This window comes from Salmo salar, chromosome 16 (assembly GCF_965601325.2).
Source record: "Salmo salar chromosome 16, fSalSal1, whole genome shotgun sequence".
Taxonomy (NCBI): domain Eukaryota; kingdom Metazoa; phylum Chordata; class Actinopteri; order Salmoniformes; family Salmonidae; genus Salmo; species Salmo salar.
In genome coordinates this window covers 15233646-15250552 of record NC_138306.1, presented here as the reverse complement: position 1 = coordinate 15250552, position 16907 = coordinate 15233646, and the positions used below count along the sequence as shown (strand labels likewise).

The window sequence follows — 16907 nt, the reverse complement described above, 5'->3', positions numbered from 1 at the left end:
AGCAACCCGAGGTCTACCGCTCAGATTTCTTTTTTACTTGACTTACAATGTAACATTAACCTAATAAAAACAGTTATGTAGGGATAATATTTGTGCAGAAGGCTTAATACGTTATCACAGCATATTGGCTATATGCCTGCCAATATTGTTCTTCAGACCATATTATATTTCAAATCTCTAGCTTTGATAACAAAGTAGATCACTCGGTGTAGCAGTTGAGGCACAGCTGAGCATAAATTTGAAATAATTTGTTTTTTTATTTTACTGGACTGATGGTGATTTCAAGACAATTGGGAACTTGGCGGGGGGGTGGAAACTAGGTCAAATCATGACGTCAGTGACCTTTAGGTCAGAGCTCTAGAAAGAGTTTGATCGTTTAAAAAAAAAAAAAAAAACATTTTCCCAGTCATTAGTCTCAGCGGAGGGATGTAGAGATCAAAAACATAAACTCACTCATAAAAACAGCAGCTCTTTGCTGTGTTCTTTGACAGTCTATCTCTGGTCATGACCTAGCCACTTTGCTGTGGCTAGGTCATGGAGTCTGTAGGCACTGGGATTTGAGCTATCCGATTTTGGCCAGCGCAACTCGATTTTTGCCAGAGACCTCCGGGTAGGCAGGGTTTGACTTTTCAGACAATGAAATGGTTCACAATGGGAACACATCTCCTACCTGGTGCGCATGGCTTCTGAATCCAGTACACCTACCGCCAACAGCGCAACACACATTCTAATGGAGCGGGAGTCTTTTATCATTGGCTTTTCTACAGAAATGTTTGGTGATCAACTAGGAATGCCTTGAAGGTAGATTGATCGACCGGTTGGTGACCACTGTTTTTAAGGTTCTGATCTGTTGCATCAGCCTCAATGCTTTTTAAAGTTATTTTGATGTACTGGTTGTATACATTTAGGATCTGTCCCAGAGTTTGTTTTGGAATAAGCTATTTTATTTTCCGGACAGAACGACAAGCTGACCAGTAGAATAGGTCACCTTTTCTATGGGAGACAGTGTTGCGTGGCTGTGATTTTGCTGTTGGCTGAGCAAAAACAGTTGGACAATTATTCAAAAATCATGATGCGCATCGGAATTCGGTAAGTGGCATGTTCTGTTAAGATGAATTACGCCGTGGGTGGACGCCATAATCAGGTTACGCACCCAATGCGTAGGCCTATATGTCAAATTTTGAAATGCTTCCTGTCAAATATCCAGCGCCACCCTGACACGCGCACACTCGCATTACTCCTCACTCTCATTTGCACTCTCCTGCTCTGACGGTGAGCCAGGCCAGCTACACTACCCTACCCTCAGTTTAGCAAGCTACAGCAGAGCCACTGACAGGCCTGAGGGGGTTGAGTGCTTTAGAGGATGTAACACACCTTTGACTTAGCATTGACTCACCCTCCAATCATCCTTCAAGCATTTGACTCACTTGAGTGTTTACCAGCCTGCTGTCTAGTGCCTCGTGATAAGTCTGTCAACACCTGTGATTTGGACACAGATGGAGACGGGCATATCTTTGTCTTAGACCATGGATATCTGTACTATGCACAGATCATCGGGGCGTTTGCGCTTGCCTGCTTCGGGGAGCAAGGCGTGTCCTCACTTTGTGTTTGCGGGGATCAGTGTGAGCTCCTTGCATGAGCGCTGCTGCAGTGAGTGTCCCTCACGGCCCTTAATCAAGCCTTGTGTGTTTTTATTTTTTATTTTAATTTTTTAATTTTACGGTGAGCCCACAGAGGGATCTCCGCCATGCTGGGCACACACCACATTAATTCCAATCCTTTGCCATCGGAGCTGCCGAGTGGCACTTCAAAGGTGGCGTCGGGTGGTGTTAATCCAGGGGTGCTCCACTGGACTGGGCCCCGGCTCTCCCAGCCGGCCCCTGGTTTGAAGTGTGATCAAAGTGCAGCCTGCCCCTGATTGATGGGCCCTCTCCGGCCCAGGGGCTGGCTGTCAGGGGACCAGGAAGTGCCAGGAAGCGTGACACAGGATCTCAATGTCCTCCTGTCGACAGGAAGGGGGGAGACCAGATCAGAATCAAACGTCCTCCATGATAACCCCTACATACTGAAATGGGGGAAGACCCTACAAACTTACTGTAAGGGTCATCATGGAGGACTGTTGGTTCTGGTCTACCCCTTCTTATTGACAGGAGGACACTGAGATGATGTCACTCTCCCTGGCACTTCCTGGTCTCCTGAGACATGGGCACAGACTTTTGTTCACAAGCCACTTTTTTGCACTCTCTCTTTCCCAAGGCTACACACAAGTTTTTGTTATTGCACATGTACACATACTGTACATGTGCTTTCATAACACTGAGCATAGCTGTTGAAAGAGCCCCATGTTCTATGACCGAAATGGCACTGACGCGAGAGAAGTGCCTTTTTGATTAGGCGGTTGATGCACATGTGCGCATCGCAACTGCACACAGTGCACACGTACACACAGCTCCACTATCAGTTAGGGCTTTTACAGTGACCGTATTACCGCCGCACTGGCGGTCACGAGTCATGACTGCAGTCAAATTCCAGGTGACCGTTTAGTCACGATAACTAGGCCTCCCAGCTCTGATGCTGCTGATGGTCGGCTACTAATGACCAAACTTGCTAACTGCCTGGTACTCAGCACTCTATTGTCCCTCTAATCACGCTGACATCACTGCAAATGTTTTAGAAAATCAAATCAACACTTCATGAGTTCATGTTGCACAACATTTCTATAAGCTATGCGTTTGTGTGAGAACCGTTTTGATGGCCTCTATTAAAAAGAGGAGGATCCCATCACCTTTGATGGGATCCTGCTATATTTATTTCTCACAGAATAGAATAGGTCAACTTTTGCACTATGGGGGATGTAGATTGACAGGCTAGTGCTTTTGCTGTTCGTTAGGCCTTCTCATCTAGTTGGCTGACGAAAAGTAGGCTAAATGTGGACAGTTCTAACATCTTCAATACGCGCCTTGAAAGTTGATAAGGACACGCGCAATTGCATCCCCGATGTGTCGATCTTCACTGGTAGCCTACTACTTAGTTGAGATGCCTGTGAGAAGGACTCGATCACGTGACGGGCAATGGCTAATAAGAATTTAGATATCTGAGAGGGCCATGTGAGTGAGAGGTGCTTCTGAACATAGCAGCCGGGATAAGATAGTTGTTATATTCAGCCCCTTTAGCCTCAAAAGACATGGATTCTTTTTTTAGGGGGCGTTACGGCCACATAAGGGAATGCTGCCGGGAAATTCAAGGCCTGGTGAGAATATTATCAAGTGCTTGTCAAATTGTGAATGAGAGACTGATGAAGTGTGTACAGTCTGCACAACAAACAAATCAGAGCTCATGCCTTTCATGCAACTTTTTTCAAATCATCTTTAGTCACAACATGCAGCCTTAGAATGTATTAAAGATCTAAACCTATTGCCCAAGATTTGTGTCACTACTAAAGTTGGATAAATAATTCTACATTATTAACCTCTCTAGGGTATGTGGGACGAAATCGTTCCACCTACTCAACAGCCAGTGGAATCGAGTGGCGCGATATTCAAATACCTTAGAAATGCTATTACTTCAATTTCTCAAACATATGACTATTTTACACCATTTTAAAGACAAGACTCTCGTTAATCTAACCACATTTGTCCGATTTCAAAAAGGCTTTACAATGAAAGCAAAACATTAGATTATGTCAGGAGAGTACCCAGCCAGAAATAATCACACACCCATTTTTCAAGCTAGCATATAATGTCACAAAAACCAAAACCACAGCTAAATGCAGCACTAACCTTTGATCTTCATCAGATGACATTCCTAGGACATTATGTTATACAATACATGCATGTTTTGTTCAATCAAGTTCATATTTATATCAAAAACCAGCTTTTTACATTAGCATGTGACGTTCAGAACTAGCAAACATACCGAAAACTTCCGGTGAATTTACTAAATAACTCTCGATAAACGGTCACAAAAAACATAATTATTTTAAGAATTATAGATACAGAACTCCTTTATGCAATCGCGGTGTCCGATTTTTAAAATAGCTTTTCGGTAAAAGCACATTTTGCAATATTCTGAGTAGATAGCTCGCCATCACGGGCTAGCTATTTTGACACCCACCAAGTTTGGCACTCACCAAACTCAGATTTACTATAAGAAAAATTGGATTACCTTTGCTGTTCTTCGTCAGAATGCACTCCCAGGACTTCTACTTCATCCACAAATGTTGTTTTGGTTCAAAATAATCCATAGTTATGTTCAAATATCCTCTGTTTTGTTCTTGCGTTCAAGACACTATCCGAACGGTGACGTGTGGATGCGTATCGTGACAAAAATTTTCAAAATGTTCCATTACCGTACTTCGAAGCATGTCAAACGCTGTTTAAAATACATTTTTATGCGATTTTTCTCGTAAAATAGCGATAATATTCCGACCGGGAAACCCTGTTTTCGTTCAAAGACTCAAAGTTGAAAATGGAGTCGTCTCGTGCACGCGTGCGCCCGTCTCATTGTTCTCAGATCGACCACTATCCAAATGCGCTACTGTTTTTCAGCCATGGACTGCAAAGTCATCATTCAACGTTCTGGCGCCTTCTGAGAGCCTATGGGAGCCTTAGAAAGTGTCACGTTACAGCAGAGATCCTCTGTTTTCAATAAAGAGTGTAGAAGGCCAAGAAATGGTCAGAGAGGGCACTTCCTGTACAGAATCTTCTCAGGTTTTGGCCTGCCATATGAGTTCTGTTATACTCACAGACACCATTCAAACAGTTTTAGAAACTTTAGGGTGTTTTCTATCCAAATCAAACAATTATATGCATATTCTAGTTTCTGGGCAGTAGTAATAACCAGATTAAATCGGGTACGTTTTTTTATCCGGATGTGAAAATACTGCCCCCTACCCTAGAGGTTAAGCACATTAGGAGGACCCGTTTCTTTGTTAACCGCTCAACACAGAATAGCTGCATGTGCGCACTTCCTTGGAAATCATTTGGAGAAGATATCCTTTCTATTTTATTCAGCTATGTTCAACTGTGTTCTTCATAATAAAAATACCATTGAATACTAAGCAAATCTTGTCTGCTAAATGAACCAGTGTAGCCCACAGCCATAAGGCATAGCCATATCGGGGCCTAACATAAGGACAACTGTGTGCTATTCTGTTCTTCTGAAATAAACTACATTTTCTTCATATCATGTTTCTTTAGACCTGTCAAAAATAACTAATGGATTTATTGTGATGGTGTAGGCTATATTAAATGGAAAAGCTACATTTTTAAAACCTCTAAATCCAAAGGTCTGCATCAGTGGCTTGTAGGCTGTGTGGAAGCCAGGAGATGCTAAACATGTTTATGTTAAGTAACAGTCAATTACCCTGAGACGGGCAAATATTTGCTTAACAATCACCGGCTGACAAAATTGAATGACCCCCACAGCCCTACTCCCAGGAGCTAACCATGTTATTGTAGATTCTGTCCCACTAGTTCCAGGCCCTCCCAGGGTTGTGAGCATCCCCCTCCCCGACTATTCATATTGAATTATTCTGTAGATCCATTAGAATCTTTCTAATTTGCCACTGTGAGCAGATTGATCAATAGCTTTTTTTGCCATTAAAATGTGCTCAAGAAGCTTAATGAACACTGTTTTGAATAATAGGACTTGGAGATAATCAGCCCAGGCAGCTCCTCTGGCATGTTTCTGTTGCAGCACCAACCAGTCCTGAGTAGCTGTCTGAGGAGTTTTTACCCCAAAGCAGAAACATCCATCTTATCCTGTTTTTCAACCCCTCCCTCCCTCCATTTTTCATCCTGCTGACTGTTGGCTCCTGTCTTCCGTGCCTCTCCACAGCCGGGAGGTGTGGAGGCTGACCCCCAGTGACCCGGCACTCACCGTTTCTCTAGAGAGGGGCAGCAATCTGCAGGCTGCACAATGAAATGGGCCTCCTTGCCCTTGAGTTTATTCTGGACTGTCAACATGCTTTTTCTTTGGGGTGGTGGAGGGGTGTTCTTTGGGGTGGTGGAGGGGTGATGTGTTTTATGCAGAGAATTTGGAAGTGAGTTCTTTAGCTAGAGACCGAGGGGCGGTCAGCTGCGGGCAGATTCCTTTTTAAAGAGGAAGGGCCAATGCTGAAGGGTCGCTTTGCATCCTGGGAAACGGGGGAGGGGGGGTTAAGTGAAATGGACAGTTGGTTGATGGAGCACTTTTCATTAGCATTTTTTGCCCTCTCAGCCTCCCTTGTCTCTCCCCCGCCTCTGCTCTGTAGCCGAGGGCCTTTGGGTATCCCGGGGAGAGAGAGAAAAGCATGCTGGGTAATGGTGTGGGGTGCTGTGGCCCGGTTGGTCAGTGGCGGAGGAGGGGGTGCGGGTCTGTGCGGTGGCCTTAGTCTCCTGCTGCCGTCTCTCCTTGGCTCTTTGAGGGCCTTTAGAGTTTGCTCTCCCAGTTACTGCCGCTTCATAAACCCTAAACGGCGGCCACACAATGCCAGGCAGGAGAGGGGTCAGGGTTGAACTTGAACCTCGGCTCCAACCGCTGGCAGAAAGGACTCTTCTGAGAACATGGCAACTAATCCCCCCCTCCCACAGCAACTCAAACAGGTTCCCTACGCACAGCGTACCTCGTACACATGTTCTGTATGGTTGTTTGTCATGATCAAGAGTGTTAGACTCAAAAGCGTTAGAATACTGCCAGGTATTCTGGTCCCCTATGGCTCTCACAATATAAGTTACTAGTTCCAATATCCACACTTCAACCAAGTTTTGCTACGAGAGCTCCTGTTTCTTTGAAAATGTCAAACTATGTCTTGGAAGCCCTAAATTCCCATCACCACCTATGGTTTTACTCCAGGGCATCCGTATCACTCTGGAATCTTAACGCTTTTTTTTAACTGCACCGACCTGTGACTAACACCAACCATTAAATGTTATATGCCGACTTTAAAACTGAGATTTTCGTGTGCCTTTAAAAAAAAAAAAAAAGTGGATCTCCATATAACTCAAAGGTTGACCTCTTGGCTGTGTCTCTCTTTGTGTGGTAGGAGCTGGAAGAGGCGCTACAGAAGCAGGACACAGACTTTCTGGCTGACCTCCTCGTCTCACTGCTGCAAGGATGCTACCAGCGTACAGACATCACGTAAGTAGTGCCCACCGGCTTTCCCACATCCTTTATTCAATCTTTATTTATACGGGAGTTCAATATTCATACTTTTTCTTTCTAGAGAGAGCCTCAGGCCTAGGCCTAACTTCTTAGCTCGCCAGCAAACAGCAGCACATCTCTTTACCTTCCTTCTAACAGACCAGTCTTGGTGACAACATCCAGGGGCTGTATGGGCCTGAAACACGGGAAGTTTGAGTCACAAACCCTGTTTAGTAGTGAGCACATCAGTGTGCACAGCTTGTGTTGAAATCAGCCTTTGCAACTGAGTGAGGCTTCTCACAAAGGAAACTGGGGTTAGGCGGATTTTTCCCTGGGGGGGGGGCGGTTCCTTGATGACTAAATGTGAACGAGAGGGAGTGGGAAGAGCACAGGAAAGTGAAATAAATGTTCCAGCCCTGAAGGGGCCCCCACCCACCACCGCTACCACCTCCTCTCCTGCTCTTGCTCCATCAGCACCACTGGGGTAGGCACCTATCAGCCTGTGACTCGGTAGGTAGGGAGGGATGAGGGAGGTTAAGGCTGATAGTTTCCACACCCAGGCATGCAGTAACAGGATAACCTGCCTTATTGGACAGGACAGCCGCTGGCATCCCGGGGGTGGATGCTCGGCTCTGGCCTTTCAAAGAGCTGCCCTTTTCATCCGCACGCGTTAAACGCTCCGGCGGAGCTGGGGAGGGGGGTGGGGGTGTTGGCAGAGGAGGAGATGGGATAGTGGGGGGCCTGCAGCTGTGTGAAAGTGCAAACTGCTCTTTCAAGATAAGCCATTTTTTTCCCTCCGGTTTTTCTCCTTTCTTTTCTGTTGTTGCATCGGCACTCACCCCTGCCCTGAGCCCTTGTTTCTGTGCGTCTGAGCAGGAACTGAAGGGTTCCAGATTAATCAGACAGATCTGACCCGGAACCAACATTTATTCACCAGCATCCAAAACAATGAAACAAACCCATTGAAGTGCAAAGAAATTGCTGTCTTTTTCCCCTCCTTTTCTCTCCAGAACCACTACGGTATGGCAGCTTGAATTATTTCTTGACTGTCTCTATCACAATAGACAGCCTGTTGAAATTGAGACGTTATATGCACTTGCTTTACAAAGCACACTGTAAGGACAAGCATTTGCAAGTGAATGAATAGTGGTGCGCCATATTGTCGGATCCCAAGGACTCTGTAAAGGGCTATGGAGTAGCTCGACAAAAATAACAGCAATCGCCCGATCTCCCAATCAGCTTTTCTTTTGTTGTGTTGATTGCTATCAATACGAAGCACATGTTCCTTTTGACCTTTTGACACAGTAGGCGTTTGAGAATGAATGACTTCTAGTTGAAGAGATGAATGAGTATGTGACATGAATGGGTTAGAAACAATTAACCTAGGCCTAAATTCTCACATTTTGTATGGGAACCGTTGACTAGTCCGCACCAACCAAATTCACTGCAGTAGATTTCTCTGATTTTGTTATTACCCACCCCTCCTCACTACTGTATTGTCATATGGGACTAATCACTCCCCCGCCCCCCTTAGTCCCCAGGCGTTCAGCAGTTATCTGGACGACATCATCAACTACCGCTGGGAGCTGGAGGAGGGGAAGCCCAACCCCCTGCGCCAGGGGCCCTTTGAGGAGCTGACCCCGCGCACACAGGTGGAGCTGCTGCACAGGCTATGTGACTACCGCCTGGACGCCGCAGACGTCTTCGACCTGCTCAAGGTGCTACACACACACACACACACCTTGTACCACAAGCTTGCAGCTGTTTTAAACACCCGTTATTATGACCGTTTCAGAGTTAGCATGGGTAAACGGTTAAAACTGGGGAAACACTCATGTTTTGGTACCTGTAGTTTTGGTGGGACGCTGTTGATGGTGACTGACTTAAAAAAGTGCTGTCTAACCTGACGTAGTGAATTTAGTGGAACTGTAATATGCATCATTAATCCATGGAATGTTTGATCCCAGGGCCTGGATGCGGACAGCCTGCGCGTGGAGCCGCTGGGGCAAGATGGGAGCGGTGCCCTCTACTGGTACTTCTATGGTACCCGCATGTACAAAGAGGAGCCGGTCAAGAGGAAAGCGGAGCAGCTCAGGTAAGTGGGTTGCACCATCGGGCATCGGCTGTGGACGTTGGATGGTTTTGCTTGCCTGTAATTCACAGATACAGAGGTCACAGAATGTGAACGCTATGCTGGTATATAACCAGTCATTTTTGTATCGATTCTCTGATACTTTGTGTATGCATTATATTATGTGTTACTGTGTATATATGCTCTATGGTGTCTGTAAGGCTATGAGATATGTAATATGTAAACAGTAGCACTTCCTACTGCTAATTCTGTTTTCTAACAAAGGACAAAGTGAGCACCAACATAGTAATTACTATGTACCTACTTGCCTGTTAGAGGTTAATCATATGGGTCACTCCAGTAATAGCTACCCTGGTAAAAGGCCTGTGTAATTTAAAGTGTGGGCGGATATTTGTTTTTCACTCTGTTGTCCCTGTAGTGAAGCCCCTGAGATCAAACCAACAGAGAAGAGGAAAAGGGGAAGACCACCAAAGAAGAAAGTGGAGGAGATCCAGCTAAGGTGAAACCAGCAGCAAACTCTGTCTTAGTGGTCTCGCGTTCTCTCCGCTCTCAAACAAAACGTCTCCAGAGACGTTCACCACCTTTATTCCCCAGACCTTGTTCATGCAATGCTTTGGAGTGGATGGTAAATACTGAATGGGCTGTCTTGTTGTTTTTTTTCAGTGAGGTGGAGAGCGACGTGAAGGAGAATGGACTGGAAGGTCTACACTCAGGCACAGGTGAGAAAAAAGGCAGAGCTATCACATCTATCTAGATCGACTCCAACTTCTGATATTGATGCTGACGATTGAGACTTGTTTAAAAAAAAAAAATATATAGAATCAAAGTTTATTGGTCGTGTACATAGATTTGCATATGTTATCACAGGCGCAGCGAAATGCTTATTTTTCTAGCTCCAACAGTGCAGTCATATCTAGTAATACAATGACCATACACACAAAATCCCCTCCCCCTCAGAATGAGCAATATCAGAATGAGCAATGTCAGAGTCCGGAGTATATTGGCCATGATGTTGTCTGTCCGTCCGTCCAGACCGGGAGCGCGGTGCCTGGTCCTTGGTGTGTGACACGGAGGAGCAGTGGGCCAGTCTGGCCGAGAGCATCAGAGACAAAACGTCCCCCCAGGACCGCCACCTCTACCGCATCATCAGCCAGAACTTCCTCCCTGAGATCAGCAGCATGATCGAGCACAAGGTCAGTCAGCTCTCTTCTTAGTCTCCTCCCTCCCCCTCTCAACCCATCAATCTTCATTCAGACACTGACTCAGTCAGCTGATGTGCTCTGTAACGGCATAGTGTCTCAAATGGCTGCCTCCAGGAGGAATTGTGAAATGGAGGCTGTGTGGCGCGGCTGCAGGTGTGTGGAGGCAGACTGGTCTCTGCTTGCCCAGAACACTAGCTTCTAAACCCATCTGAGTCCTGGGCCCAAAGCCGGACTGTCCATTCTCTCTCTCTCATCTGTGGCCCTGTGTGCAGCTTCTGTTGGAGTGACAGTCGAGGCTGGGAGTGCTCATTTGTCGCATGGTTTTTGTTCTGCGGAATGAGTCGCCTCGGAGATTGTGGACACCGTGTTTTAACTGTTCAAACTCTGCCCTTTTTAATACATTGCATACTCGTTTATCTTTTGAGTATACATAGCTAGACAGTAGAGAAGGACCAATATGGATTTTTCTTTTTAGGGCTGATACCAAGGAAGCCGATGGATGATATTTTGGGTCGATATCATTCCATTTTTTTAAATAAAACAATACATTTGACTTTGGTAAAAACAAACTACATAACAACATAATGGTAATAATTGTATTTGAATGGTAAATCTCTTAATAAACTGGGTAAGTTTAAGATGCATAGGCCTACTCGCAATATAGGTGAATGCATATTCAATACGAGTGTGTGCATTGAGTTATTGATATTGTTTTGGCTGATCAGTCTGTGGTGCTACACGTGACAATCTGTTTGCTTTTCATGTGGGACTTATTATCTTACTGATCAACAACATTCGCATAGATTCTTCCCTCCAACATGTCATGCCTGTATGGAAGGGCATCATATAGGCACTGCTGTTAGTTTGAGAATATAAAATAACATCTATTCCATGCCAATGGGTCCAACATAATGATTTGTGATCACAGATGCTTATGAAACTAGTATTTTTAGTCACTTTTCGGGCGGGTTGTAACTTGATCCTACTGCTACTAATTGGATAGAGCGAGGTTGTAACACGGCTCTTTTTCACATCTCGCATATCTCTCCATCGCTGATGTCATTTACTTGCTACTATGAGAACTAGCTCAATGGCAATTCCATTTTCTACAAAGCCATAAGTGTGCATAATATGTAATAAGCAGAAGAAAAAAAAAATGTAAAAATGAAACGATTCACGTTTTGTCTGAATGACTCCAATCTGCCCATAGTTTGAGAAGTGGAAAAACACACGCACGCTGATCTACAGCTTTTTTGGTCCATAACATGAAGAAAGATGCTTAGGGAGCTAAACCTATTGCCAACCTTTTAATTAAACACTTCCTTCTTTCCCTGTTACGACAGTCATCTAATCCAACTATCAATTGTCAATTTACGGATACGATTGTGGCTGGTCAGATCAGCAGATGGCTCGTTGCTGAAAATTGGGCATATTCAAAACGCTAACCAGCTAACGTTAGCTAGCTACGTTGGCCATTAGCTCTTATCTGATATCTTAGTACCATGTTTAGCTACCGAGCTAACACAACAGATGAAAGGGTTAGTTATCGTAGTCTTTGCCAACAGGTCACATAGCGATCTGCTTAGCTAGCTAGCTTGCTTATTAAGTGCATGTCCGGGCACGTCGACACAAGCCTTGTTATGCATTAAAACAAACTGAATGCAGATTCACGTAATTCTGTAGTGATCAACGGGATCTCTCGCGTTAGCCATCCCTGTGATCGGGTCCGATAGAAGCTATAGAAACCCAACACAGCCTGCCTGTCCTTGTGGACTGTGACAGTCAAAAGTTCTTTAGCCATTCTGTCGGCATGGGGTCGTTCTCTAATGGTCATCCGATGGTCATCTGTCCTTCACGGCCCGCATGCCTGCCTGGCTGTTATCTATCTGGACCTGTTCTCAGTGGGAATGTTCAGCAGCTTGGATGCAGGCTCTGGCAGTACAGAGCAGGCATCTGGGATGTGTGTGTGCGCAATCGCAGCGTTATTGTGTGTGTGAGTGCGCCCACAGCCATGGAGTCTCCCAGCTCCTGTCCACAGCCCTGGCTGTCACAGCCATTTCGCGGGGCGCTGACGGGAGGCAGGCACTCACCTTGAGGCGGGATGGAGCCACTTGATTGACGACCTGCTGCACTGCAGGATTGTCGACTTCTTAAGTGGCGACACCAGAGGCAGTCCATCTCCTGTGTGCGATTAAGTGCTGTGGGTAATGCACAGAGCAGAGGCAGGGCAGAGGAGCCCCGGGACACGCCGGTGCAGAGAGACAAGACTTGGGGGGGATGGGAGCTATAGCACATTCAGCACTTTGACAGCCCCTCTGGTGGTGGCCACCACTGGCCCAGTGGAGGAAGAGCAAGGCAGCTATCTAACACGTCCCCATGCTGCTGGCAGGCAGAACTCTACAGAGGGGGAAAGGGCCTCTTGGTGGTGTTCACAGGGCCCGTCCTGACAGGAAGCATTTACATTTGAGTCATTTAGCAGACACTTTTTTTCTGTTTTTTTTTTCTCTCCTGCGTGACATTTAGTTTAGTGCATTCATCTTAAGATAACTAGGTGACAGAACCACATCACAGTCGTAGTAACTACATTTTTCCTCAATAAAGAATATTAAACATAACATAACACCACAGAAACAAAAGGCACAGGAGGTGGTGCAGCCCAGGAGGCAGGCGTCCATCTTGTTTCCCATAACGTCCAACGTACCAGACTCCATTACCCCCATGCTCTTGGAAACAACCATACCTTTTGGACTGCATTCCCTGACATAGATACTGCCTGGCCCAGAGGGTTCTGCTCTGACTGCAGCTTCCTGCTGTTGTTTTTTTTTATTCTTCTTCCATGTTGTGGTTTGTATTCTGCAACCAATTCTGATGCTCATATTAAGTATTTAACTTTCTTACTAATTGCTACATCATAGACTATAGTCTATTTCATGAAGTGGCAATGCTGTGGTCAGTTTGCAAATACAAGCACACACACGTTACCGCCCGCTCCCCCAGCTTTTAGTGGAAATCGTTACGTGTGGTTATTGTCACAGGGAGCATGGAGGGATTTGTTTGGTTAGTCAATGACCCACTAGGAGAGGGGTAGCAGGGTGGGTGGGATTTAAAGGGGGGTAGTCGGGGGAGGAGGAGCAGAGCTTGGATCACCCCTTCTCTCCTCACAGCTCTGCTGGAAGACCACAGAGGATTCCCTGGGGCCTGCTTGGGTATTAGCTCCCGTGGATGCGTTACTTGATCAAAGCGACTGTGATTTGTTTTGTGTGTGAATAACAAAACCACTTTGTTTTTTTTATCTTGATTCTTTTGCCTCTGCAGGTGAATGAGCAGAAGCAGAGGCTGCTGGACCCCACCCCAGTATGCAGCTCTTACCGGCTCTCTGAGAAACGCATGAGCCAAGAGGAGGAGGTGAGACCAGCTGTGCATGTGTAATTTATCGTTCTTAGTGTATGTCCCGTCTCCTGTGAGACCCAGTGGACTGATGGTTTCCTGTTTGTGTCCAGGACACGCTGCAGGCCATAGCCAACAGGGAGCAGCAGAAACAGAGGGATGAGGACATGGACAGGCAGGCCCTGCTGATGGAGCAGAGACGAGAAGAGGAGATGCTGCTGCAGGAGGAGCGCCAGAGAGAGGAGCTGGAGAGACTCCAAGCTGTGGAGGGTGAGTAGTGGAGCTGGGTTAGGGGGCAGGGTGGGGCTCAGGGTGGATTCTGAAAGACGGCCAACCCTGCACACACCTCTGCATTTGTATTGCCTGTACCGTTGAATGATCTATTGCCCTGGTTGTGAATTATATATTGCAATATATTACACGTATTGGGCTGCGAGTGAGTGGGAATATATAGCCCTTTGAATCACAGGAGTCCTTCTGATGTCACCTGTCAAGGGTTAATTAACTGGTGAAGGACCCTCATTAATGTATAATAGATGAACAGTGGGACCGGGCTGGGCTGCCTGGTCTCTGGTGGATCAGAGCAGTTGGAATCCACCCTCCAACATATTTTAATCTGCACAGCAGGCGGACGGCAGCCCGCAGCCTTTCATGTTGAGAGATAAAGTGTTCCTTTCTGTTCTCGCTTTTTTTTAAATCAGCTAAGCCTGCTAAAGGATGGTCAATGAATCACTCATCTTCTCTGAACTCCTTCAGTCTCTCATGTTGTTCGGCCTGGTTTTTATTGACTCTGTGCACCAGCAGGCGGCCGGATGGCCAACAGGTGCCCTTGAAACTGTAGTAAAGTACAATCCCTTATGCTGCTGCTGTTGTGTGTAATTAATTGTGGTTCTGCTGTTTCCCTCAGAGCGAGCGCGGCGGCGGAAACTGCGTGAGGAGAAGGCCTGGTTGATATCCCAGGGGAAGGACCTGCCCCCCGAACTGCTGCACCTGGAGCCCCACTCACCCATCCAACGCTCCCGCAGGACAAAAGAGTTGTAAGAGCCACACACTACTACTCGACACTAGAGTACTGATAATTTATGGACAGGGAATTTTGATTATTTTCTTAAATATTCTTGTTTTTCCAATCAACAAACAAAACACATTCCACATTCACAGATGTGGCAGACATAAGTAATATAATAAATGGCATGTTAGCTATTTCAGCTTTAGCTGAGACAACGAGCAAATCATTTGTTTTACAGCACCTTACGTGTGTGTGTGTGTGTGTGTGTGTGTCCAATTTGAAATATAGTTCAGTACTACAAATACCTAGGTGTCTGGTTAGACTGTAAACTCTCCTTCCAGACTCACATTAAGCTTCTCCAATCCAAAATTAAATCTAGAATCGGCTTCCTATTTCGCAACAAAGCATCCTTCACTCATGCTGCCAAACATACCCTCGTAAAACTGACCATCCTACCGATCCTCGACTTCGGCGATGTCATTTACAAAATAGCCTCCAACACTCTACTCAGCAAATTGGATGTAGTTATCACAGTGTCATCCGTTTTGTCACCAAAGACACATATACTACCCACCACTGCGACCTGTATGATCTCGTTGGCTGGCCCTCGCTTCATACTCGTCGCCAAACCCACTGGCTCCAGGTCATCTACAGTCTCTGCTAGGTAAAGCCCCGCCTTATCTCAGCTCACTGGTCACCATAGCAGCACCCACCCGTAGCATGCGCTCCAGCAGGTATATCTCACTGGTCACCCCCAAAGCCAACACTTCCCTTGGCCGCCTTTCCTTCCAGTTCTCTGCTGCCAATGACTGGAACGAACTGCAAAAATCTCTGAAGCTCGAGACTCTTACCTCCCTCACTAGCTTTAACCTGTTGAGGACAGACGTTCCGCCTGCGGAACCCCTAGCCAACAGCCAATGGCATCGCACGGCGCGAAATACAAAACCAACTAAAAAACCACAATTCATTTTTCTCAAACAATCAACTATTTTACACCATTTTAAAGATGAGACTCTCGTTAATCTAACCACATTGTCCGATTTCAAAAAGGCTTTACAGCGAAAGCAAAACATTAGATTATGTTAGGAGAGTACATAGACACAAATAATCACACAGCCATTTTCCAAGCAAGCATATATGTCACATAAACCCAAACCACAGCTAAATGCAGCACTAATCTTTGATCTTCATCAGATGACACTCCTAGGACATTATGTTATACAATACATGCATGTTTTGTTCAATGAAGTTCATATTTATATCAAAAACCAGCTTTTTACATTCGCATGTGATGTTCAGAACTAGCATACCCACCGAAAACTTCCGGTGAATTTACTAAATTACTCATGATAAACGTTGACAAAATACATAACAATTATTTTAAGAATTATAGATGCAGAACTCCTTTATGCAATCGCTATGTCCGGTTTTAAAATGGCTTTTCGGCGAAAGCACATTTTGCAATATTCTGAGTACATAGCTCGGCCATCACGGCTAGCTATTTTGACATCCGCCAACTTCGGGGTCACCTAAACTCAGAATTACTATTAGAAAAATTGGATTACCTTTGCTGTTCTTCGTCAGAATGCACTCCCAGGACTTCAACAAAAATGTTGTTTTGGTTACAAATAATCCATAGTTATATCCAAATACCTCCGTTTTGTTCATGCGTTCAGGTCACTATTTGAAGGGTAACGCGCGAGCGCATTTCGTGACAAAAGATTTCAAAATATTCCATTACCGTACTTAGAAGCATGTCAAACGCTGTTTAAAATCAATTTTTATGCAATTTTTCGCGTAAAATAGCGATAATATTCCAACCGGGCAACATTGTATTCATTCAAAGACTGAAAGAAAAACATGGCGAGTTCTCGTGACTGCGCATCTCCAGTCTCACTGTCCCCAGGCTGACCACTTACAAACTCTGCTCCTATACTTTGCTCAGAGACAGCAAACACCCCATTCCACTTTCTGGCGGCTTTAGAGAGCCAATGGAAGCCTTAGAAAGTGTCACGTTACAGCACAGATGCTGTAATGTCGATAGAGATGCAACAGAAGGACAACAAATTGTCAGACAATTTGTATGGAATCTTCT

General features: G+C 45.5%; 1 protein-coding gene across 1 annotated transcript in view; it reads left to right on the top strand.

Annotated features, from left to right (window-relative positions):
• Positions 1-16907, top strand: part of LOC106573190 (chromatin remodeling regulator CECR2) — a 70160-nt gene that overhangs the window by 24731 nt on the left and 28522 nt on the right. Inside the window, exons 2-10 of the mRNA XM_014147966.3 lie at positions 7025-7119; positions 8657-8840; positions 9090-9217; positions 9633-9713; positions 9878-9933; positions 10247-10407; positions 13732-13821; positions 13917-14073; positions 14711-14840. Coding sequence (XP_014003441.3) covers positions 7025-7119; positions 8657-8840; positions 9090-9217; positions 9633-9713; positions 9878-9933; positions 10247-10407; positions 13732-13821; positions 13917-14073; positions 14711-14840 — 1082 coding nt within the window. The remainder of the gene's footprint in view (positions 1-7024; positions 7120-8656; positions 8841-9089; positions 9218-9632; positions 9714-9877; positions 9934-10246; positions 10408-13731; positions 13822-13916; positions 14074-14710; positions 14841-16907) is intronic.